Source organism: Trematomus bernacchii, unplaced genomic scaffold (genome assembly GCF_902827165.1).
Source record: "Trematomus bernacchii unplaced genomic scaffold, fTreBer1.1, whole genome shotgun sequence".
In the NCBI taxonomy this organism is placed as follows: Eukaryota; Metazoa; Chordata; class Actinopteri; order Perciformes; family Nototheniidae; genus Trematomus; species Trematomus bernacchii.
Genome location: NW_022987552.1, coordinates 1,853,929 through 1,877,129, shown reverse-complemented (window position 1 = coordinate 1,877,129; position 23,201 = coordinate 1,853,929). Strand labels below are relative to the sequence as shown.

The window sequence follows — 23,201 nt, the reverse complement described above, 5'->3', positions numbered from 1 at the left end:
AATCTGCGAGTCTGCTGTTGACTCGTGCATAATATAGCCGCGGGAGCCGGGTGCTGGAGGAGGGGCTATGCTCGTGCACATGACGAGTATGGATCTCTGGATCTGCTATGCTATTACGGTTAGGAGCCGTCGGCTCCTCTGAGTCCCCACGAGTCTGCAGGAAGTTTCACTGATCTGTGTCCCCTCCCCTGAGCCAAACGATAACTTCTGGCAGCTATCCTGTATACTTGCTAAAGGGTAGATGGACTGGGGTACGTTGTAATGTGATTTTACATGTTATAAAGAGAGTAGCGAGTGACGCAATTTATAGTTTTAATTTGTACGTCACACCAAGTGTGGGACTCAAAGGACTCGGGTTAATGGAGAGGGGAGACTCGTCACGACCAGCTCATTTCTAGGATCCGGGTTAATGATCCGGATGAATCAGGACTCGCCCATCTCTAGCAGAGACACGATGGTTGAATTCAGACGGATTAATACGACTTTAGTGGTGATACTGCTGCTTCAGTTTACAGGTAAGGATGAAAAACACATACATGAACTAAAGAAACTTTACTTAAAGTATTTAAATAACTAAAACTGATTTGAGTGAAGGGCCAAGTTTGCTGTTTGTTTTGAACAAAGTGTAATGACTGAATTCTTGGAGAAGGGACATTTGATAATGTTTGTTATATGTATTATCATCCTATCACATGACTATAAAGAAACTGTTTTACATTTTTTATTTTATTTTATCTTTAACAGCAGTCACTGGAAAAACTTCCCTCTCCCTCACTGTCAGAGCTGGACATAGTGTCACTTTGCCTTGTGAACATGTGATAAAACATCAGGACAGATGTAACAGTACTACCTGGCTCTACGGTAATTATGAAGGGGAAACAACAAACGAGCTGATTAATCTTGGGCAGATAAGTACTAACGGGATTTCCAAAACTAAATCAGACAGACCGAGTGTTACAGAAAACTGTAATAAATACTCCTAAAGCCCAGGCAAATGCTGTAAACTGTGAACATTTGTTGCTGAATTTAGCTGAAAATGCAGAAAAAGCTGAATATGTTATTAGCTGAATCGTCTCTGTAGCTGCTTTTAGCTACAAACACCAAGTAAGTGTGGACGCTCTGGCTCTTGTTCTCCCTCCCCGAGGCAAGCGTTTGCTCCTGCTGTAAATCTCTCCGGTAGTCCACCAGCAGATGACAAACACCCACCTCTCCGCCTCTTCCAAGGGACGAGGGGACCGTGCAGCAGAGTTTCAGTTAGATTTTTTTCCGCCGGTCAACATGTCCGTTAAAGTTTAAATCTTCCGGACAAAATTAGAAAAGTGCCGGTCAGAGGTCTTCTTTGTTATTTATTGAGCTTTAAAACAAATTGATAACGACTCTATATAATAATATAAGAATAAAACACGGAGCCTCTCTTTTCCTCCCCCTCTTCTGAGAGCCCAGCAGCTGATCTCTGAGCAGGAGAGGTGGGAGAGGCGGGGCTATAGCTTCAACGTTATCAGGAAATGATGGTATAGGCGTAAACACGGAGCCGTTTGCCCCCCAGAGCGCTTCGTTTGCAGATCTACCCACCTAGGGAAAATGTATCGTTATCGTTTTATGCGTTTCCATGTCGACCTCGTGTAGCCGAACCGTCTATATCAGGGGTCGGCAACAGGCGGACCGCGGTCCGGATCCGGACCCAGACGCCGACCTATACGGACCCGGACCTATAATCAATACATTAATAGGGGATTTCAATTTTGACGGGGCGATTCTATTTTAACCGCTGCCGACAGGGGGCGAAAGAGACGAGTGAGCGATACAGGGAGAGAAACACAGAAGAAGAGATGAGAGCGTGGCAGAGAGAAGCGGAGAGGAAAGTGAGTGAAGAAGAGAATAATTAGCGATACAGGGAGAGAAGCGGAGAGGAGAGTGAAGAGGCGTGTTAGCGGCAGACAGGGAGAGACAAATAATTACACATGGCGCTCTCCAAGAAGAGGAAAGTGGACAGTGAGAACAGAGCTTGTAATCCTGAGTGGACTCATTCATGTTCATCCTGCCCACTGGGAGTACAGAACCAGTGTGTCTCATTTGTTCAGAGACCGTGGCGCTCATTAAAAATGCCAAAACGCCACTATGAGACAAAACACAAAGTGTTTGACCAAACATTCCCTCTCAAGTCAGAACTGAGGTCACAAAAAATAAGCAGTCTCAGAGCCCGATATGATCAGTCCACCAGGATCCAAATTAAAACTAAATATCGTTCCAGGGCAGGCTAACCGAGGCTAACCGAGGCTAACCAATGAGCACCTGCATGTGTGTATGAGAATGGCCCTGACACCATTTCAGCCCAGATTTAAACTCCTGGCAGGACAAGCTCAAGCTCAATTCTCGCACTGAATTAAAGAAAAGTGAGTGAGGGACTGCAATATAAGAGGGAACGAAAGAGAAACTTTAAAACTGTTCAATTGTTATGATGTGTAAAGACTGATATTGTTCTATAATCGTCTGAAACTGTTAGGTCATGATGTGAAACGGTTAACAAAGAAAAAGGGAAACTCAAGCTGCTGCTACACTTTATTTGATTTATCTAAAATTAAGTACTTTTAAGATGCACACATTTTCAAAAGCTATTTTATTTATTTTCTCTATTTTATTTTTAAATGCAGCCCGAGAGGAACATTACACATATCCACAGTATTTTACTGTATATCTGTAAAGTTCAATGTTAATTGACAATAAATATTGTTGTTTTTTTAATTGTACTTTCTTTATTTGATTGGCAGTCAGTTGTTGATTACATGCAGACGTAGATAAAGCTACAGGCTACTTCAATATATATCACACTAATTCATAAAGCAACTTAGACATTTTGATGTTCCGGACCTTTGCATGGGGAGATTTTCTCTAACTGGACCTCGTTGAATTTTAGTTGAATACCCCTGGTCTATATGATAGACAACTGTAGCGGATATGACCTTTAATGTCCTCGTGTGGCTGGGGCCTGATTCTCAAGCCACTAGAACATTAGTAATTTCCCCCACTATGACCATATTGCACCATGGGCTTCCAGAGCTGGTGGGCGGGGAGTTTGAGTCACGTGAGCATCAATGTGCTCTGTCAACATCACTTTTTTGTATGCAATGCTGTATTTTAACACCATATTTGCACACATTTTTTTGCAACTAAACTTCCTCAAAAGAAAAGTTAGTAAAATTAGTCAGAAGGCAAGTTGAACTAACTTTAATATTTTCTGTGCACTTTTTATTTACTTTGCTCCTTGTGGTCTCTTCAATTTCCCATTGCATTGAGAATTACTTCTTAATTTGCAAATACTATCAAATACAAATACTACTAAAAGGACTAAAGTCACAAAAAGGAAGTGACATTTTATTTAAAACAGGAAGTGCATCTTTCTCTCTTCTACAGAGTCATTAGTTCAGAGACGTCAGTTGAGGGCGTGAGAGCGAGAGACAGAGACGCAGAGACACGATGGTTGAATTCAGACGGATTAATACGACTTTAGTGGTGATACTGCTGCTTCAGTTTACAGGTAAGGATGAAGAACACATACATGAACTAAAGAAACTTTACTTAAAGTATTTCAATAACTAAAACTGATTTGAGTGAAGGGCCAAGTTTGCTGTTTGTTTTGAACAAAGTGTAATGAGTGAATTCTTGGAGAAGGGACATTTGATACCGTTAGTTATATGTATTATCATCCTATCACATGACTATAAAGAAACTGTTTTATATTTTTTATTTTCTCTTATCTTTAACAGCAGTCACTGGAAAAACTTCCCTCTCCCTCACTGTCAGAGCTGGACATAGTGTCACTTTGCTGTGTGAAAATGTGATAAAACCTCAGCACAAATGTGACAGTACTATCTGGCTCTACAGTCGTCATGGGGAAACATTTATAGAGCTGATTAATCTTGGGCAGATGGGTAGAAATGGGATTTCCAAAGCTAAAGCAGACAGACTGAGTGTTACAGAAAACTGTTATCTGGTCGTACATAATATCACACCTGAGGATGCTGGTCGTTACACCTGCAGACAGTTCAGATCAGGAGGAAAACAACAAGGTCCAGACTTTCAGGTTCTTCTGTCTGTTATTGATAGTGAGTATTTACTTCTTAATGTTTTCAGTTCATACTGTCAATACTCAGAAACATTACAACTGTTATAATTACAGTGATGAAGTTAATTATACTCTTGTTGTCTTTCTCTCACATTATCTCTATTTTCAGTGACTCAAGATAAACACAATGATATGATCATCTTGTACTGCTCTGTGTTGACATACAATAAGTGTAAACACACAGTGAAGTGGGTGTACGAGGGTAATCAGAATGACGTGGAGATAACACCATTAGCCTGTGTATCCATAGTGACATTTGCTTCTCATCTTGATCAAAAGTCGCTCAAGTGTAACGTGAGGGTTACTAAGACTGGAGAAACTCTGCTGTGTGATGCTGGACCCCAGTCCTCGTGTCAGAAAACGGGTACATTTAACTTTATTTGATAATTTTTTATTTTAAAGATTACATTATTATGTCTCATTAAGTCTCGTCAGATGTTAAACTTAAAGTTGTTTGTTTATCTTGTGTTGTGTTTTGTGATTTCATTGAATCCTCACCAAAAGGAAGCACACCAGCAGGGAGAAATGATCCCCCAGGACAAGGTAGTGACTAACATCCATCTCTCTGACTCTTTCTGCAGCCTACATTATAAATGTCAGACCAAATAAATATTAAGAAAACATGTGAATTCTTTGAGGCGCAGGATTTGAAATCGTCTAGTAAGCTGCAGCCAAAATATTTTAAATGTTTTTTCTCTCTGTTCCAGATTGGTTGAGGTTCATCATCGTGTCTGTCGGTTTAGCATCGCTCATAATAACTGTGGTGACGGTCACGATATGGACGAGAGCTAAAGGTGAGAACATTCACTGAAGTCATTTTATTAAATTAATATTAGATAAAGCCGGATTGAGACATGAAACTGAAGTTTACTCTTTCTTGTCTTTTCAGGGAACAGAGCACAGACGGATGATAATGCAGTGAGTTTCTGAATAATCAACGCTTGTGTTATTAGTATTTCAGTCTTTACAATAAGAATGAAACAGTACTAATTGTATTATTTATTATGTTAGTGATTGCTGCAAAAGAGGTGATTTACTTCTTCCATTTGATATCAGTTTCTCAAGTGTGTTGTGTTTATTTGTACAGGTGCATAATGATGAAGATGAAGGTGTAGTGACCTATGAAAACGTTGGAGAACCTTCTGCTTCCATCAGACTCCACTGATCAACAAGTTCAACATCAAAACAAACTCGTAAAGAAAAGTAAAGAAACGTGTAACATAATATTAGGTCGTTTCCTATTTGTTGTAAAAAGTAAGTCTAAATTGGCTTCAACTTTAAAAAACAAAAAATTACGTTTTTTTAAACTTTTTATTGACTTTTCTTTCTCTGGGTTTAAATTAACTTTAAGTCTCTTAAAAATAATTGATAGTTAAATAATCTACTAAAAAAAATTGCCAAAAACTTGCGATATAATCGGGAGTAGTTCCTTAAATGTTGAAAAACGTCAGTTTAAAGGTCCCATGTCATGCTTTTCTGGTTATTACCCGTCCCCTTGTGTTATGTAACTTTTTCTGCATGTGAACGGTCTGCAGAGTCACAAACCCTCAAAGTATAGTGACCCCACCCCCACACACACACACACACACACACACACACACACACACACACACACACACACACACACAACACACACACACACACACACACACACACACACACACACACACACACACACACACACACACACACACACACACACACACACACACACACACACACACACACACACACACACACACACACACACACACACACACACACACACACACACACACACACACACACACACACACACACACACACACACACACACACACACACACACACACACACACACACACACACACGTAACGCAAAAAACCTTCCGACCACACGCAATATACACCGGATTGTGTCAAGCTCCAGGAGACGGCTCCGTTTACATCCAACCGCTGGAAAAGCTGCAGTACATATGCCGAACCTGTACGTGGCGCTGTAACTTCCTCTACAAAAGCAGCAACTTCCTCCACAAAAGCAGCGAAGAAGAATGGTTGTCATGGCTGCACTTCTGTTTATTCTCCGCGGTGGGGGCCGAGGGATCCGGGCAGAGTTTTTCGCCGGTCAACGTGTGTTAAAGTTTAAATCTTCCGGACAAAATTATAAAAGTGCCGGTCAAAGGTCTTCTTTGCTATTTATTGAGCTTTAAAACAAATGAATAACGACGATATAATGATATATAATAATAAAATACACGGAGGCTGTCTCTTTTTCCTCTCTTCTGACAGTGTCAGTGTCTGTCTCATGCAGCAGCTGATCCAGTAATGATGACCCGACAGTAAAAATAAACATATTTATAACTAGTTTAGGTAGTTTGAGAGGTAATTAAAATAGCTAAGGGTGATGATCTGACTTGAAGTGTGTGACTCTCGCTGCATCACAGCGGGAGGAGCTGCGTGTCTCCGTCCTGTCAGATTAGACTTCACTCGCGTTTATGTCCATATCGAGATAAAGATAAATAATCTGAATTCAGTGTGCAGTGTACTTTTGCGGGGGTGAGCAGCAGAGGTGGGGAGAGGCGGGGCTATTGCGTCGTCATTATCAGAAACGGATGACCGTATAGGCGACCCCACGGCCCCATTGGACCCCCCAGAGCGCTCCGTTCCCAGATCTATCCACCTTTGGACCCGTTGTCGTTTGCAGGGTCTGTTTCTACCGTTCCGTTACGGCGTCGTCTAGCTTAAAGGGCTATACGCATGAGAAATATGCGGATTCAACCCGTTTTCGTTCCCGTGGAGCCTAGGCCTTAGTGTAATAGGTTTGTGTCTGGGTTTAAATGAGCTTTCAGCTTCAATAGAGTCTCTTCATTATTACTGAGTATAGTTTTATCAAAATGCCAAAAACGTGTAACATTATCCTGAATGTTTTTCTTTGTTGTTGTCAAATGTAACTATACATAGTGTTCTACTTAGACATTTTAACAATTAAATTAAATGTATGTTAAATCTCTTTGTGAACAAAAAATAATTGCTTTTCATTTATTGCATTGCTATAAACATGTTTGTTATTAGATCAATTTGTTTTTGTACATGTTACTGTTAGGATTTGAATGAGCTTCCAGCCTAAACTAATTCTATATTATAACTGAGAATTATATAATCTGTAAATGAAAGTTCCTAATCCTCACTCATGCAATGTGGAAGGTTATTTCTTTATTGCATTAGATATGATTTCTTAAATTCTGCAAAACTGAATTATTCAGGATGCAGAATTTCACACAGCTCTTTGTTGATGTTACTGTTGTTACTGTCCCACACCAAACCGGACTCTAATTATTTCTGTGTAACAGAATCCAGAGAAGTTTCTTGTTCACATTTCAGACACATTCCCAGTTTGCTTCAAATCAGGTTAAAGATGGAGAATATTTCAATGGTACCAAAAGGATGCACGGACAAAGGATGTGGAGTTCCCCAAAGGTCGTTTCCTGAAACTCTTGTTTTCAAACTTTACATGTACTTTGTATATAGACTCTTATTGCACTATTTGGGTGTCTTTACTGTAGGGTATTTTATTATATGTACAGCAATTTGGCTCGACCAAAAATCGTTTAAAAATGTGCTGTATAAATAAAACTTGTTTTGATTTGATTTCACTATTTCACTATTTCACTATTTCACTATTTTTGTATTTACTTGCACTATTTTTTCTGTGTATCTGTTTTATTGTGTTGCACTGTTGGAGGAGCCTGTGACCTAAGATGTTCATCGTCATGACTACACTGTAGCTATGTACGTATGACTAATAAAAGCATTGAACCTTGAACATGCTCCCAAGAGCTCAGTTTTTTTAATGTCTCTCACTTTCGTTATTCAGGTGTCCTAAATTCTTCTTTTTTTTTAAAGGGGACCTATCATGCAAAATGCACTTTCGTACGTCTTTTATACATGAATATGTGTCCCCGGTGTTCCAGGGAACTCACCAAGTGTCAGAAAACACAACCCTCTCTATTTTCCTCCATACCCAAATCTCAAAAAAAGGGGCTGCAACGGATCTGATAAAAACTGATCCAGATTTGAACACTGTCCTGACGTCAGGGCGGTGGCGCTACGGCTATTGGGCCAACTCCACCAATCAGGGGAATGTGGGGTTGGGCCACGGCCGGCCATTGCCGCTCGAAAGCGCTGGAGACGCTGTAGTACATATGCCAGGCCTGTAAGTGGCGCTGTAGTCTGCCACAAAAGCAGCGAAGAAGACTTCCTGCCCATAGTTACCATGGTTACCCTTCTGTTTATTCTCCGCTGTGGCTTTTTTTCTCCTTCCCCGCAAGCGTTTGCTCCCGCTGCTTTAATTCAATGCAATCCCTCCCCGTCGAGGCAAGCACTGTAATTCTCTCCGGTTAGTCCACCAGCAGATGACAAACACCCACCTCTCCGCCTCTTCCAAGGAACGAGGGGACCGTGCGGCAGAGTTTCAGTTTCAGTTTGTTTCGCCGGTCAAGATGTCCGTTAAAGTTGAAATCTTCCGGACAAAATTAGAAAAGTGCCGGTCAAAGGTCTTCTTTGTTATTTATTGAGCTTTAAAACAAATGAATAACGACTCTATATAATAAAGCACGGAGGACGGAGATCTCTTTTTCTCCCCCTCTTCTGACAGCCCAGCAGCTGATCAGAGCACGTCTCCCCTCTCCTGCAGGGGGCGTGGTCAGCAGAATCAGACCCGTAGACAGCAAACAGCACATAGAGCGAAATGAGGCATGGCTAAAATGCATGATCTGTTTGGTATTTTGAAAACAGAAACGTATAAATATACCTTATATAGGTATGGCCCTACAATATATCATTTAAATATAGCATGATAGGTCCACTTTAAGTAAACAAGTCGTAAACATGGTAAGGTCATGAACTTTGACCTTCATTTAAAAACAGCAGTATGTGCTTAGTAACAAAATAAGCCTAAAGCCTTTGTACTGTTTCTGTTCCTGATTTTATGTAAAGCGTCTTTGAGCGTTAGGAAAAGCACTAGAAAAATCCAATGCATTATTATTAAAGCCACTAGTGACAATAAAAACAAATGTTAGTTTGAAACAATTAATAATATCTATTCCATCAGTTTTAATTACGCCTACACTCTAAGAAAAGAGACGTTCAGAGTTTAAAAGAGGATATGCTCACAAAGCCAAACACATAGAATATTCAATATTGTGATTGATTGTGTGCTTGTCTACAACATACCACTACACCCAAGCTCACACAAGCTTTGTAAAATCTCCCACTATTATTATTCAGAGGTCCCAAATCCCTTTCTTTCAAAAGTCAACATGTCAGAAACATCGGTAATATCATGAACTGTGACCTAAATTAAATCATCCGCAAGAGCATAGCAAGACCCCAGGAAGTGTGCCGGACGTTGAAACAAATGTTTGGTAATGGCCAAAAGGTGGTACTACAACTTCTGTGTCAGTCTGTGACGTCCTTGGGCCCAAAATACTTTTTCCCATTGACTTACATCGGAAAAGAGACGTCTGTATATCTGCAGATCTACCCAGTACGAACACTTTTATAGCCCTTCTTTAAATCACTAGGGTCTACAAGTTGCAAAATGTGCTAAAAGCTGAATCCAGAGATATTAAACCTCTCCATTCATTTGACTGAGACGAGATTGGCCTTGAAGCTGCAGATTGGAGGCGGGGCTTAAGTAAAACGCATGTGCACTCTCTATTGGCCCAGATACGGGTACTTTTTCCCTCGAGGGGCAGGCCATTTTGGCTTCATGTGTCACTGACCAACTCTCATAACAATGAACAAGGTCCCGCCTCCAACTCAGTGTACAGTTCTCTTTATACACCTATGGAGCTATAGTTACACAAAGAGCATACTGACATGTAAGCATTTCTGTTAGAGAGACAATATTAAAACCGTCCATACCGTTATCTTTAGATCTGACTATAATAGAAAACAGACGTTCAGAGTTTCAAGGAGTGAACTTCTGTTTAGTTTTTTCGCTCCTCCTCTGCACTGCCCACAAAGCCATCCAAGGATATTGGTTAATATTCTGACCAATTGTGTTCTTACAGGGTGTGAACAAACATGATGACATGTGATGCTTGTCTCATCATCATCAGAGGGTAACACCTCCAGAGCTCTGCTGCTGCTGCTGTTACCCTCATTCTCACAGAAACACTTCCCCATCAGTTCTCAGAAAATAACACTGAGCCACTTTGAAGAAGCGACTGATTCTCAAACCACTAAAACATTAGTAATTTTCCCCACTATGACCATATTGCACCATGGGCGTCAAATGCTGGTGGGCGGGGAGTTTGAGTCACGTAGCATTTATGTGCCTCGTAAACATCACTTTTTTTTCATGCAGAGCTGTATTTTAGCACCATATTTGCACACATTTTTTTCACGAATGACATGCAGAAAAACATTGAATTAATGATACTAAACAATATGTTCTCCTCATCAGGACATATCAGTGTGTCTGAAGGTTTCATACAGCAAAGTTAGTCAGAAGGCAAGATGTACTAATGTTAATATTTTCTGTGCACTTTTTATTTACTTTGCTCCTTGTGGTCTCTTCAATTTCCCATTGCATTGAGAATTACTTCTTAATTTGCAAATACTATCAAATACAAATACTACTAAAAGGACTAAAGTCACAAAAAGGAAGGGACATTTTATTCAAAACAGGAAGTGCATCTTTCTCTCTTCTACAGAGTCATTAGTTCAGAGAGGTCAGTTGAGGCCATGAGAGCGAGAGACGGAGACGCAGAGACACGATGGTTGAATTCAGACGGATTAATACGACTTTAGTGGTGATACTGCTGCTTCAGTTTACAGGTAAGGATGAAAAACACATACATGAACTAAAGAAACTTTACTTAAAGTATTTAAATAACTAAAACTGATTTGAGTGAAGGGCCAAGTTTGCTGTTTGTTTTGAACAAAGTGTAATGACTGAATTCTTGGAGAAGGGACATTTGATAATGTTTGTTATATGTATTATCATCCTATCACATGACTATAAAGAAACTGTTTTACATTTTTTCTTTTCTCTTATCTTTAACAGCAGTCACTGGACAAACTTCCCTCTCCCTCACTGTCAGAGCTGGACATAGTGTCACTTTGCTGTGTGAAAATGTGATAAAACATCAGGACAAATGTAACAGTACTGCCTGGATCTACAGTCGTGATGGGAGAACAGCAAAAGAGCTGATTAATCTTGGGCAGATAAGTGCACATGTGATTTCCAAAGCTGAAGCAGACAGACTGAGTGTTACAGAAGAATGTTCTCTGGTCGTAACAAATATCACACGTGAGGATGCTGGTCGTTACATCTGCAGACAGTACAGATCAGGAGGAAAACAAAAAGGTCCAGACTTTCAGGTTCTTCTGTCTGTTATTGATAGTGAGTATTTACTTCTTAATGTTTTCAGTTCATACTGTCAATACTCAGAAACATTACAACTGTTATAATTACAGTGATGAAGTTAATTATACTCTTGTTGTCTTTCTCTCACATTATCTGTATTTTCAGTGACTCAAGATAAACAAAATGATAATGTCACCTTGTTCTGCGCTGTGTCAACATACAAAGAGTGTAACCACACAGTGAAGTGGCTGTACGAGGGTAATCAGAATGACGTGGAGATAACACCATTAGCCTGTTTATCCGGGGTGAGATTTGCTCCTCATCTTGATCAAAAGTCGCTGAAGTGTAACGTGACAGATACTAAGACTGGAGAAACTCTGCTGTGTGATGCTGGACCCCAGTCCTCGTGTCAGAAAACGGGTATATTTGATTTTATTTGATGATTTTTTATTTGAAAGATTACATTATTATGTCTCATTAAGTCTCGTCAGATGTTAAACTTAAAAGTTGTTTGCATGTCTTGTGTTGTGTTTTGTGATTTCATTGAATCCTCACCAAAAGGAAGCACACCAGCAGGGAGAAATGATCCCCCAGGACAAGGTAGTGACTAACATCCATCTCTCTGACTCCTTATGCAGCCTACATTATAAATGTCAGACCAAATAAATATTAAGAAAACATGTGAATTCTTTGAGGTGCAGGATTTGAAATGGTCTAGTAAGCTGCAGCCGAAATATTTTAAATGTTTTTTCTCTCGGTTCCAGATTGGTTGAGGTTCATCATCGTGTCTGTCGGTTTAGCACCGCTCATAATAATTGTGGTGACGGTCACGATATGGACGAGAGCTAAAGGTGAGAACATTCACTGAAGTCATTTTATTTAAATAATATTAGATAAAGCCGGATTGAGACATGAAACTGAAGTTTACTCTTTCTTGTCTTTTCAGGGAACAGAGCACAGACGGATGATAATGCAGTGAGTTTCTGAATAATCAACGCTTGTGTTATTAGTATTTCAGTCTTTACAATAAGAATGAAACAGTACTAATTGTATTATTTATTATGTTAGTGATTGCTGCAAAAGAGGTGATTCACTTCTTCCATTTGATATCAGTTTCTCAAGTGTGTTGTGTTTATTTGTACAGGTGCATAATGATGAAGATGAAGGTGTAGTGACCTATGAAAACGTTGGAGAACCTTCTGCTTCCATCAGACTCCACTGATCAACAAGTTCAACATCAAAACAAACTCGTAAAGAAAAGTAAAGAAACTTAGGTAGTTTCCTATTTGTTGTAAAAAGTAAGTCTAAATTGGCTTCAACTTTAAAAGCAAAAAATTACGTTTTTTACAAACTTTTTATTTACATTTCTTTCTCTGGGTTTAAATTAACTTTAAGTCTCTTAAAAATAATTGATAGTTAAATAATCTGCGAAAAAAACTTGCCAAAAACTTGCGATATAATCAAGAGTAGTTCCTTAAATGTTGAAAAACGTCAGATTAAAGGTCCCATGTCATGCTTTTCTGGTTATTACCCGTCCCCTTGTGTTATGAAGGTTTTTCTGCATGTAAACGGTCTGCAGAGTCACAAACCCTCAAAGTACACCCTGTAGCGAGTAAAACTCTAACACAGAAAAGACCTGTCTATGCTGCCCCAGAACGCCTCGTTGGAGAATTCTCTTTTTCCATTGTTTTCTTCCTGAGTATGGTGACGTAACGGTTCCTCACTCACTCAGCCTTATGTTTTCTCAGCCGCGGCTTCGCTGTCACGTAGACCCCACGCAGCAACCAGGAAACGACACCAGTAACCCAGCTCACACTGTCCGCTCCTCGAGCCTCAAAGGGCGGAGCAGCGAGCCCCGCAACGTCCCGCCAACACGGCACCCAGACCATAGTTCCCGTTAGCCGGTAATTACCGGACTATGACCGGTAAAATATGCTGAAGACCGGCAAATCTAAATCTCTCCGGTCAAAATGTCCGGTCAAAATAATTTTCCCTTAGCGCAATACCGCATCAGTTGCGCCACTTATGTGACAGACAAAAGAGTATGTGACAGACAAAAATAGTCAATTCTAATGTCTAACACTTAATGTGGAGAAAGAGATGTCCTGTATGGGTTGATTGTGCGTTGATCTGTTGGTAATGCCTCTGGGTTCCGGTGGGCATGTAAACAAATGCATAATGCTGCGCTATACTTTGTGGCCTCACCCGGTTGCATAGCGACGCTTATTGTTTAGGTGTTTTCTAACAAGCAGGTAGTCATATCATTAGCTAGAACTAGCTAGATCTGATCGATATGGACATAAACGCGAGTGAAGTCTAATCTGACGGGAGAGAGAGATCGGCTGCTGCTGACGAGTCGACACGCAGCTCTGCATGATCATCTGCAGCGGCGAGCAGAGCAAAACACACTTCAGGTTAGAACATCACACGTAGCTATTTTAATTACCTCTCAAACTACCTAAACTAGTTATAGATATGTTTAGTTTTACTGTCGGGTCACTCATTACTGGATCCGCGAGCTGCATGATACTGACGGGCTGTCAGGAGAAGGAGAGCGCTCCGTTTATTATTAGTTTTTGTAAGTTACTGTACACTTTTGAATAATGTAGTTAATCTACTATAATTAGTTTGTTTAATATCGAATCATATCAATTTGTTTTAAAGCTCAATAAATAACAAAGAAGACCTTTGACCGGCACTTTTCTCATTTTGTCCGGAAGATTTCAACTTTAACGGACATGTTGACCGGCAAAAAAATATTCTAACGGGAACTCTGACCCAGACCCCACGCAGCATTCCCATCTGTTTGTCATTACTGGTGTCATTTCCTGGTTGCTAACAAACACCATTATAACACATAACACTGATGTTCCGCTGTAATGGTGGTGGACTCATCAGAACAGAGTGGGCGAGCTGACCAATCAGAGCACAGTGGGCTCATAGGGAGGGGGGGGGGGCAGGAGCTCCAAAAAGCCGTTTAGGACAGAGAGTGAATACACATACTATACAGAGATGCTGTATGTGAAACCAATGTGAGTTTGGAACATTGAACAATATAAATCTATTCTAGTAGACCTCAACAATGGAATTATGATCAGTAGAAATGGCCATGACATGGGACCTCACATTCAAAACAATTAGTATAACAAGATTGTGTGCACACACACACACACACACACACACACACACACACACACACACACACACACACACACACACACACACACACACACACACACACACACACACACACACACACACACACACACACACACACACACACACACACACACACACACACACACACACAACACACACACACACACACACACACACACACACACACACACACACACACACACAGGTTTCAATGAGCTTTCAGCTTCAATAGAGTCTCTTCATTATTACTGAGTTTTATCAAAATGCCAAAAACGTGTAACATTATCCTGAATGTTTTTCTTTGTTGTTGTAAAATGTAACTATACATAGTGTTCTACTTAGACATTTTAACAATTAAATTAATGTTATGTTAAATCTCTTTGTGCACAAAAAATAATTGCTTTTCATTTATTGCATTGCTATAAACATGTTTGTTATTAGATCAATTTGTTTTTGTACATGTTATTGTTAGGATTTGAATGAGCTTCCAGCCTAAACTAATTCTATATTATAACTGAGAATTATATAATCTGTAAATGAAAGTGCCTAATACCAGTGTTGTAGTCAAGTCACCAATTCACGAGTCCAAGTCACTCTTCGAGTCCGAGTCCAAGTCCGAGTCACCAAGGGAGAGTCGTAGTCGAGTCCGAGTCCAAGTCCGAGTCACCCAAGGAGTGTCCGAGTCCAAGTCCGAGTCACCCAAGGAGTGTCCGAGTCGAGTCCGAGTCCGAGTCATCATTACCTGTGTTCGAGTCCGAGTCCAAGTCTCAGTCACCTGAGAAGAGTCCAAGTGAAGTCCGAGTCCAAGTCCGAGTCACCAAGGGAGAGTCGTAGTCGAGTCAGAGTCCAAGTCCGTGTCACCCAAGGAATGTCCGAGTCGAGTCCGAGTCATCATTACCTGTGTTCGAGTCCGAGTCCGAGTCATCATTACCTGTGTTCGAGTCCGAGTCCAAGTCCGAGTCACCCAAGGAGTGTCCGAGTCGAGTCCGAGTCATCATTACCTGTGTTCGAGTCCAAGTCCAAGTCCGAGTCACCCAAGGAGTGTCCGAGTCGAGTCCGAGTCATCATTACCTGTGTTCGAGTCCGAGTCCAAGTCCGAGTCACCCAAGGAGTGTCCGAGTCGAGTCCGAGTCATCATTACCTGTGTTCGAGTCCGAGTCCAAGTCCGAGTCACCTAAGAAGAGTCCAAGTCAAGTCCGAGTCACAAGTCTTCATGTATTAATCTTCGTGGATATATGTGTTGAAATGTAGCTGCTCCTCTACATTGCTTTTATCCTGTCATGTTATACTAATCTGTCTATTGAACTGCTGTGAAGCCAGTTTGGCTACAATTCTTGTAATAGGTGCTATACAAATATAAAGCTTATTACTAATATTAATATTATTATTATTATTATTATTATTATTATTATATATAAATAAACTATGTTTAAAATGAGTTACCTTTTAGAGAAGTGATTATATTTGTATGCCAATATTTTCCTATGGTAAAGTTTTCGTTTTGCACTTTTATTTTGATAGTAATAAGATCGGGACTCTTATTTTGAAGGAACTTTTACCGGTTAAATCGGTTTACTGATAAAGATTTAGCCCCAGAAAGCACATGGCTACTTAGCATGCAAAATGACGTCATTCTGCACTTTTTTTTTTAAATGCAATGCTGTATTTTAGCACCATATTTGCACAAATGTTTCTGCAACTAAACTTCCTCAAAAGTAATAGTTGAATGGTTTATAACTGAAAGTAGGCTGAAGAAGTTAGATATTAAATGTAAGTAGTAGTGAATTAATTTGTATTAAGAAGAGAAAAGAAAGAAAAAACGCTTTGAAAAGCAGCAGAATATTTTAACTGCAAATGTTTGAACTAAAACCAGACGTCACCAATAATGTATAAAATATGTGGAACGTGTTGAAGTCAGTATGAAGTCTCCATCAGACAGAAAAGAATAGGCTGAGACCGTCTTTAAACTCCAGTCTGCTCGTTTGTGTTTGAGGTGACGACGTTATTAAACACGTGTGTGTGAGCCCAGAGATCAAAGGTTACCATGGTGACGATGTTATCAAACACCTGTGTATGAGCCATAGACTGTATATATAAATGGACGTAGGGTCCGTGACGTCACCCATAGGATTCTGCAGAGTTGCCGAGAAGCCCTTAGTAGGCGGAGTCGGCCACTAACGGCTCGACAGTGACGTCAGAGTCTAACTCCCGCCTGCTCCAGCCTGCTCCAAATAAGGGCAAAGAGGCGGAGCCGAGGCGGGACCTGCTGCCTCCGAGCTGGAAGTAACAGAGCTAGCTCAAGCTAAGAAGCTAAGCTAACATGCTCCCCATCTGCACACTGCTGTCACATTTTACGTTTCTAAGGTAAGCGGACATGAGACTATTCAGCAAAACTATAAATAATAATCTAAATTATTGAGTTTTTAGCATAATACTTCAGAATCTTAAAATCCCTTAACGTTTGTATGCAATGTGCTAAATGCAACACTGGAATCAAGCAAATATTAATATGTTTGCATGACATTAGTTATTTATATTTTGCTATCACTTAATTATACGTTTAATACATTTAAGTTAAGCTAAGGTGCATGTGATGGTAGCTAGTTAGTGCTCTTACCTGTGAGGCCTCCTCCAAACAGCATTATAACCAGACTGTACCATTAAAAGTACCAGTACCAGTTCTAGGTCCTTGACTTTAGACAAACAATTCAAAAGACAAAATGTATTTAAAGACCAATCTTTATCTGAAGGTGCCTCTTAACCTGAGATATTAGTTATACAGTAATAGTATTGACCATCTAAAAAAGCTGAGCAACTCAACAGTCAACTTTATATTTCTTATTGTCTAAAGCATTTATTATTTTCATTTTTCCCCTCTCATATTCAGTGTGGACGGATTGAGACAGCGTGGTGTCCAGAGAGCTGCAGAGACTTCAGGGAGAAACCTCCGTGTGATGGACGTCCTGTCTGTTGGTTTGGAGAAGACTGAGGGTCTTTCCTCTGCGAGGAGGACCAGGCCTGATGGAGGAGCCCATGCACAGGCCTAGTCTGTCACTTTATTTGACTAAATGTGTTTACTTATACATTTAATAGGTTTACACCTTCTGTCCATATGTGCTTTTTTATTTAAAACATGTTTGATTAACTTTTGGTTCAGATTTCAATAAATTGTATTTGTATTTGCACTCCTTTTGTCCATTATTCTTACTGAAAATGTTAGATTACACATTCACATCTGACTGAAGATTGGCCCCATTTATTTGTGACGTTGCAAACTCTGCGGTACAAGGCACATGTTGTGAAGCTCATAAAGTGAGGCAAATAGAAATAATCAGCTGATGGAGTGTAGATGTGGAAATAGGTGCATTCGATCAGCTGACTTTGTTTTCACAATAAAAGTAGTTTCTTAGTGAATGTCCTGTACTGGTCTTAACATCTCATAACATCAGCTTTTAATTTTCCTCTTGGATGTTCTTCTTGACCCTCAGAGAAGGAGAAAATGTTGAGTCGTGTCTTTCAGGCATGTCCTTTCCTAACAAAAATTACAGGAAACATAAAACATATTATTATTGTGTTATTTATGAAAGCGGTGTGTTTGTGTGTTTAGGGGCTGTAGATATAATTATTTGATATGTTTTTTTTTTTTTTAACATTGAGCTACAAAGACAATCAGATTATGAATGAACAGTATGAAATTCATCAACATTGAAATATATTTTATTATCAAAATAATATTGAACTGTTATCAAAACGTAGTGCAACTGTAGAAGCTTGCTCCGTTGTCTCACTGAAAGAATAACTTTTACCACATTTTTTACAGACAATATTGAGAGATAAATAGCAGTTCTCACTATGTGTTAAATAGCTTTGCTTTCAATACATTAAATTAGAAAGCTGACAAGTCATATTGCTTGTTAACATCTAAATGTAACCTTTTGCATGGAAAAAACCCTTAACTTAACTGATGTGTAGGTGATCTAGTATTTAGTATTGTTTAATGGAATATATATCAGTGTATTAAAGTCAATACTTCATTTATTTAAACCAATATCTTTCTTGATTCTTTGTACAGTGTGAAAAAAGAGTCTTTGTACCTGTGCTGAAGTTCACTGCTGTGAGGAGTCCAGTTCTGTCTCTCACTCTCTGGTCCAGCCTGTCTGCATCACCTGGACACTTTAAACAAACAGATATATATGTAAAGTACCATGTGTACAAACAATATAACTTATTCTCTTCTGTTGAACATGTTGGATTGTGTATTGGCCGAGTCAGGGTTCTTTTTATTTTACTGTAACTTTGGAAGTTGTGTTACCAATGCTGTTGTGTTACTGTTTATTTGATACCAATTTGGTAATGCAATTAATAAAAACAACAAGGTTTGGGTTCGTTCTTCAGATGACTGTGACGTTAACGTGTAAGCTCAATAATGAACTCCAGCTCAACCAACCATATTGTAATATCGAAGTAATCATCTTGAAATATGACATTAATAATTGTAATATACACACATCTTATTGTGAGGTTGATTTCACATACACTACTTCGACATTAGCTTGTCTACATACTCGAGCATAGCCAATTTAAATTAACCTTAGCGATGCATACAGTTCCTACCTACATAATAAAATATCTCTCTAAGTTACAAGGATGACCTTATTTTATCAACCTCAAACAGAAGCCGTTTGTTCTACAGTATTATCCCACTTAACGCTTAACACTTGTCTATTTCGTTTTAACCTTTATATATACGGTCTATGGTTTTAACTTGGAGGCTACGAATAGCATCGTTAGCACCGATGTAGCTACCACTCGCTTACACGCTAACACATTCATTACGTAGCTGATTAAAATCATAAACACATAAATAAAGTACTCGAATTTCACTTACCGCAAAACCGCATTCATGCACCGTCTGTTTTAACCGCAGAGCGAGTCACAATAGTCCGATATATAAGCATGAAGAACTAACAAACACGGCCGGGGTCGAGTTGTGTTCCCTGGATGAACTGAGCAGGCAGTCCCTGTAGCTTCACGGAGACGGAGCAGCTAGCAGAGAGACAAGAAGCTAACAGCAGCAGTCACTTGACAGAGCTGTCACTCAATGTGACCACGCCCTAATTTATGCAAAGACTTTAAGACCTAATATAAATAAAAGGGTCGTGTTAGAAAACAATTCACTCACAGATTCATAATCATGAAGGTGGAATCTAACTATATCTATCATAATATTTATTGGATCCATGGGTAGAAACATGTTTTTTGAGGCTGTAAAATTGGGCATTTTAACATGGGGGTCTATGGAAATTGCTCCTTTCTGCAGTCAGCGCCTATCGGCCAATATATGAACTGCAGTTTGTGGCACTTCCGTATTGGCGTCCCGGCTCTTCCCCAGAGTTTGCCGCTTGGTATGAGCCCAGAGATCAAAGGTTACCATGGTGACGATGTTATCAAACACCTGTGTGTGAGCACAGAGATCAAAGGTTTCCATGGAGATGTGCAGTGAAAGGAGAGCCTTTCCATTGATCTGAATGAGAAATAAACCTCTTACATTTCTAACTATAGTTGGAAAACCGTAGCAGCTTTCGGTAAAATGTCAACGCGTGGAGGATGTCAGGACCGTGAGGAGCGTCAGTCTGCTTTTTGTGTACTTTCGGGTCAATAATGTGGCATTTTTGGCAGATTAACTAAAGGTGTGCGGCTGCTGCTCTGAGGGAAATCAGGCTGAATTTACAATGGGCCTTAATGGAGACATGTTGAACGTTTTTGTCACTTCATGCCCTCAGGAGGCATTTTGTTTAATTATTTTGCTTGACTCCTTTCAACGTAGGAGAGGTTTTCCTACGTTTTTCCATTAAAAATGATGTCTCAGGAGTGTAGGGTTTGGGAGTTATGGCAGGTTGAAGAAAAAAATTAAGGCGAATTTCAAGCTCTCCTCCACTGTAGCTGTGACATCACGCACTCTAAGCCTTAACGAGCTGCGCAATACACACTAATGTAAATATCTGACAAAGTGTAAAAGATATAAAAAATCTGAAGAACAAGTTTTATAGCTGAAGGTCTTGTGATAATTTTAAAGTTGGAATTAAGTCTCTAGCTGAAAGTATGTGGAAGGAGAAGCATTTGGCACAAGGTGTAGGTAAAAGAGGATTTGAAGGTTCCTCCCATTGAGTTACATGTTAAAAAAAGAGTTTTAAAAAAGCTGAATATTTCAAAAAGAATAAAATATCTTGAAAAAGTTGAAAGTTTCCCATCATGTGCTGAAAAGGCTGAATATTTTTGATATTTGAATGGTTTCTGTAGCTGAAAGTATGCTGAAGTTATTGAGAGCCAAACTATTTGGTGAAATAATAAGACAAAGAAGAAGATTAAAGATTTTAAGAACAAAAGGCTTTAAAATGTTATTCAAATCATAACAAAATTATAGATGGAGCTTCATGTAAAACCACCTACACAAAAAAAGAAGAAGAAGAAGATGGACTTTTATTAATCCCTCGTGGGGAAATTGTTCCTCTGCATTTGACCCATCCTAGTGTTAGGAGCAGTGTGCTGCCATTTTGAACGGTGCCTTGCTCAGGGACACCTCGGTAGCACTTGGTCTTGCCGGGACTTGAACTGGTGACCTTCCAGTTGACATGGTGCTTCAAAAATAATGTATGTTTCTTAGCCAAATCTCAATTTTTTTTGTTTGCCTTTGTCTCTCTGATCTGAGGCTCTCTGATGTTTCCCTTCTGTGTGTTTCTCATACCTGTGTGCAGCGTGTTGGTCGTTATCCGGCTCTCCTCCAGCGCCAGGAAGTGTCTGCTGGCGTCCGCCCCCCCCCACCTCACAGGTGAGCACCATGATGGGACCCGTCCCCCCCTTCAGATGCACCTGGATATTATCCTGCTTCAAAACACACACACCGTGATGATACTGCTTTACTGTACATTTTACATGTATATATTCAGTTTAATATTCCATCTCCCACATACTTATGTATATATAATAACTTGCTTTATATCTTGTTATTGTTCATTTGTCAATTCAACATGTATATTTTCTACTTTCTTGTTTATTTCTAGTCTTTTAATCTGTATTGTACAATGCCATGTCTTTTCATGCTGCTGCAACACAAACATTTCCCAAATTGGGATCAATAAAGTACTTCTTATCGTATCTCTTTACTAAGCACGTTAAAAACATGAGATTACATCTGGTATATCGGCAATGTCTTAAAGGTCTCCTATCATGCAAAATTCACTTTTTAATGTCCGGTGTGTCAGGAGACTCAACGTGTCAGAAAACATTTCCTTTTTTTAATATAATGTTTTTTAAAGCTCCGGACCCAGAATCAGCACTTTAGTAACAGGGCTGAAATAGAGGGATACGAGGCTAGAATGGGTGATCTGTTTGGTATTTCGAGCCAAACACTTCAGAGACATGTTTTTTTATATATCTGAGACCTATAATATATGCCTAAAAATAGTATAATAGGAGACCTTTAATAAATATTTTAAGATTGTGTGTTCTTCACCTCTTTGGGAGCCGGGACCTCCAGCTTGGTTTCCTCCGGAGCTTTGACCACGATGACCGTCTGCTGCTGGAAGGCTGCGAGCCGCCCGACGTCCTCGTGGGTCACGTAGGCCGACGTGCAAAAGTTAAAGAAAACCTGCTTCACGTTTTAGAAATCCACATTTACAACAACATCGTTTTGCAGTCCCATAATGTTCATTAAAACCTGCAATAAATGGCTTCATTGGGACGCCAAAACAAGCTTTAAACACAACATGGACACATATTTCATTGATCCATATTGCACATTTGTAAGCTAACCCCTGACTGGAAAAGTTGCTTCATGTTTTATAAATCGACATTTACAACAACATACTTTTGCAGTCCCATATTGCTCGTTAAAACCTGCATTAAATGGCTTCATTGGGACAGCAAAACCAGCTTTAAACACATCATTGACATTTATTTAATTATAAAATCCATATTGCAAATTTGCACATTTGTTTTATATATATATATATATATATATATATATATATATATATATATATATATATCCAAATGGATGAACATTAGCATTCATTTGAAATGATGTCTCTTTCAACCTGATAAATGAAAGCCTAATGTACTTCCTGTTTTGGTCTAAACCTGGACTGTAATTTACTTTTCCATGTCAATTTATCATTTGGTAAATAATAGTTTTTAAAAGTCCACGCTGATGTCTTTAAATGTCCAAAACCCAGAAGAAGAAGAAGGAAATCTCCCCATATGAAAGGCTGAATGCAGTATTTTTTGACATCATTGCATGAAAAACTACATTAATAATCTGTTCGCTAAATAATGAAGTTTCCTCCCATCCGAAGTCTTTCTGGTGTTATAAAACAGGCAGAACATGGAGACAGTGATCTGAAAGGATATGTGGCGTTGTCGAGGTCGTCGGTCATGCTGAACAGCTGCTGAGCGCAGGTCTTGATGAGCGAGTCCAGCGTGTCCTCCACCAGCTTCAGGCTGTCCAACTCTCTCTGGAGCTTCTGCTGGTTCTGCCACAGGAAGCTGGAGATGGACGTGCTTCCTC

The 23,201-nt window shown here is 39.6% G+C and overlaps 3 protein-coding genes across 6 annotated transcripts in view; 2 read left to right on the top strand and 1 right to left on the bottom strand.

The window, feature by feature from the left end:
- Positions 1-23,201, bottom strand: part of si:ch211-195d17.2 (uncharacterized protein LOC560495 homolog) — a 34,404-nt gene that overhangs the window by 5,189 nt on the left and 6,014 nt on the right. The window contains exons 6-8 of one of the 2 annotated variants that reach the window (XM_034123868.1): positions 23,045-23,200; positions 22,149-22,263; positions 21,381-21,520 (exon numbers count right to left, since the gene is read on the bottom strand). In XM_034123868.1, the coding sequence (XP_033979759.1) occupies positions 21,381-21,520; positions 22,149-22,263; positions 23,045-23,200 (411 nt within the window). The remainder of the gene's footprint in view (positions 1-21,380; positions 21,521-22,148; positions 22,264-23,044; position 23,201) is intronic. The other variant, XM_034123869.1, reaches the window with a different exon arrangement.
- LOC117477206 lies at positions 3,282-5,508 on the top strand. The gene is made up of 7 exons (XM_034123873.1): positions 3,282-3,535; positions 3,765-4,103; positions 4,374-4,487; positions 4,628-4,666; positions 4,831-4,917; positions 5,013-5,041; positions 5,211-5,508. Exons 1-7 carry the CDS (start codon positions 3,475-3,477, stop codon positions 5,286-5,288), a joined length of 747 nt encoding a protein of 248 aa, XP_033979764.1. The 5' UTR covers positions 3,282-3,474; the 3' UTR covers positions 5,289-5,508.
- On the top strand, positions 10,797-13,036 carry LOC117477205. 3 transcript variants are annotated; one of them, XM_034123872.1, is made up of 7 exons: positions 10,797-10,944; positions 11,174-11,512; positions 11,642-11,882; positions 12,036-12,076; positions 12,235-12,327; positions 12,423-12,451; positions 12,621-13,036. In XM_034123872.1, the coding sequence occupies exons 1-7, from the start codon at positions 10,884-10,886 to the stop codon at positions 12,696-12,698; spliced, it is 882 nt and encodes a 293-aa protein (XP_033979763.1). In that variant the 5' UTR covers positions 10,797-10,883; the 3' UTR covers positions 12,699-13,036. The 3 variants fall into 3 exon arrangements, with proteins under 3 accessions (XP_033979763.1, XP_033979762.1, XP_033979761.1); XM_034123871.1 differs by having other exon boundaries at positions 11,642-11,896; positions 12,038-12,076; positions 12,241-12,327; XM_034123870.1 differs by having other exon boundaries at positions 11,642-11,896; positions 12,038-12,076.

What these genes read in the sequence shown, in the direction of transcription:
- LOC117477206 (XM_034123873.1), top strand. Translation starts at nt 3,475, where the DNA reads ATGGTTGAATTCAGACGGATTAATACGACTTTAGTGGTGATACTGCTG. An exon ending in AAATGATCCCCCAGGACAAG is followed by an intron (nt 4,667 to 4,830) that starts GTAGTGACTAAC and finishes TCTCTGTTCCAG; the next exon opens with ATTGGTTGAGGTTCATCATC. An exon ending in CACAGACGGATGATAATGCA is followed by an intron (nt 5,042 to 5,210) that starts GTGAGTTTCTGA and finishes TTATTTGTACAG; the next exon opens with GTGCATAATGATGAAGATGA.
- LOC117477205 (XM_034123870.1), top strand. Translation starts at nt 10,884, where the DNA reads ATGGTTGAATTCAGACGGATTAATACGACTTTAGTGGTGATACTGCTG. An exon ending in TCTTCTGTCTGTTATTGATA is followed by an intron (nt 11,513 to 11,641) that starts GTGAGTATTTAC and finishes CTGTATTTTCAG; the next exon opens with TGACTCAAGATAAACAAAAT. An exon ending in AAATGATCCCCCAGGACAAG is followed by an intron (nt 12,077 to 12,234) that starts GTAGTGACTAAC and finishes TTTTTCTCTCGG; the next exon opens with TTCCAGATTGGTTGAGGTTC.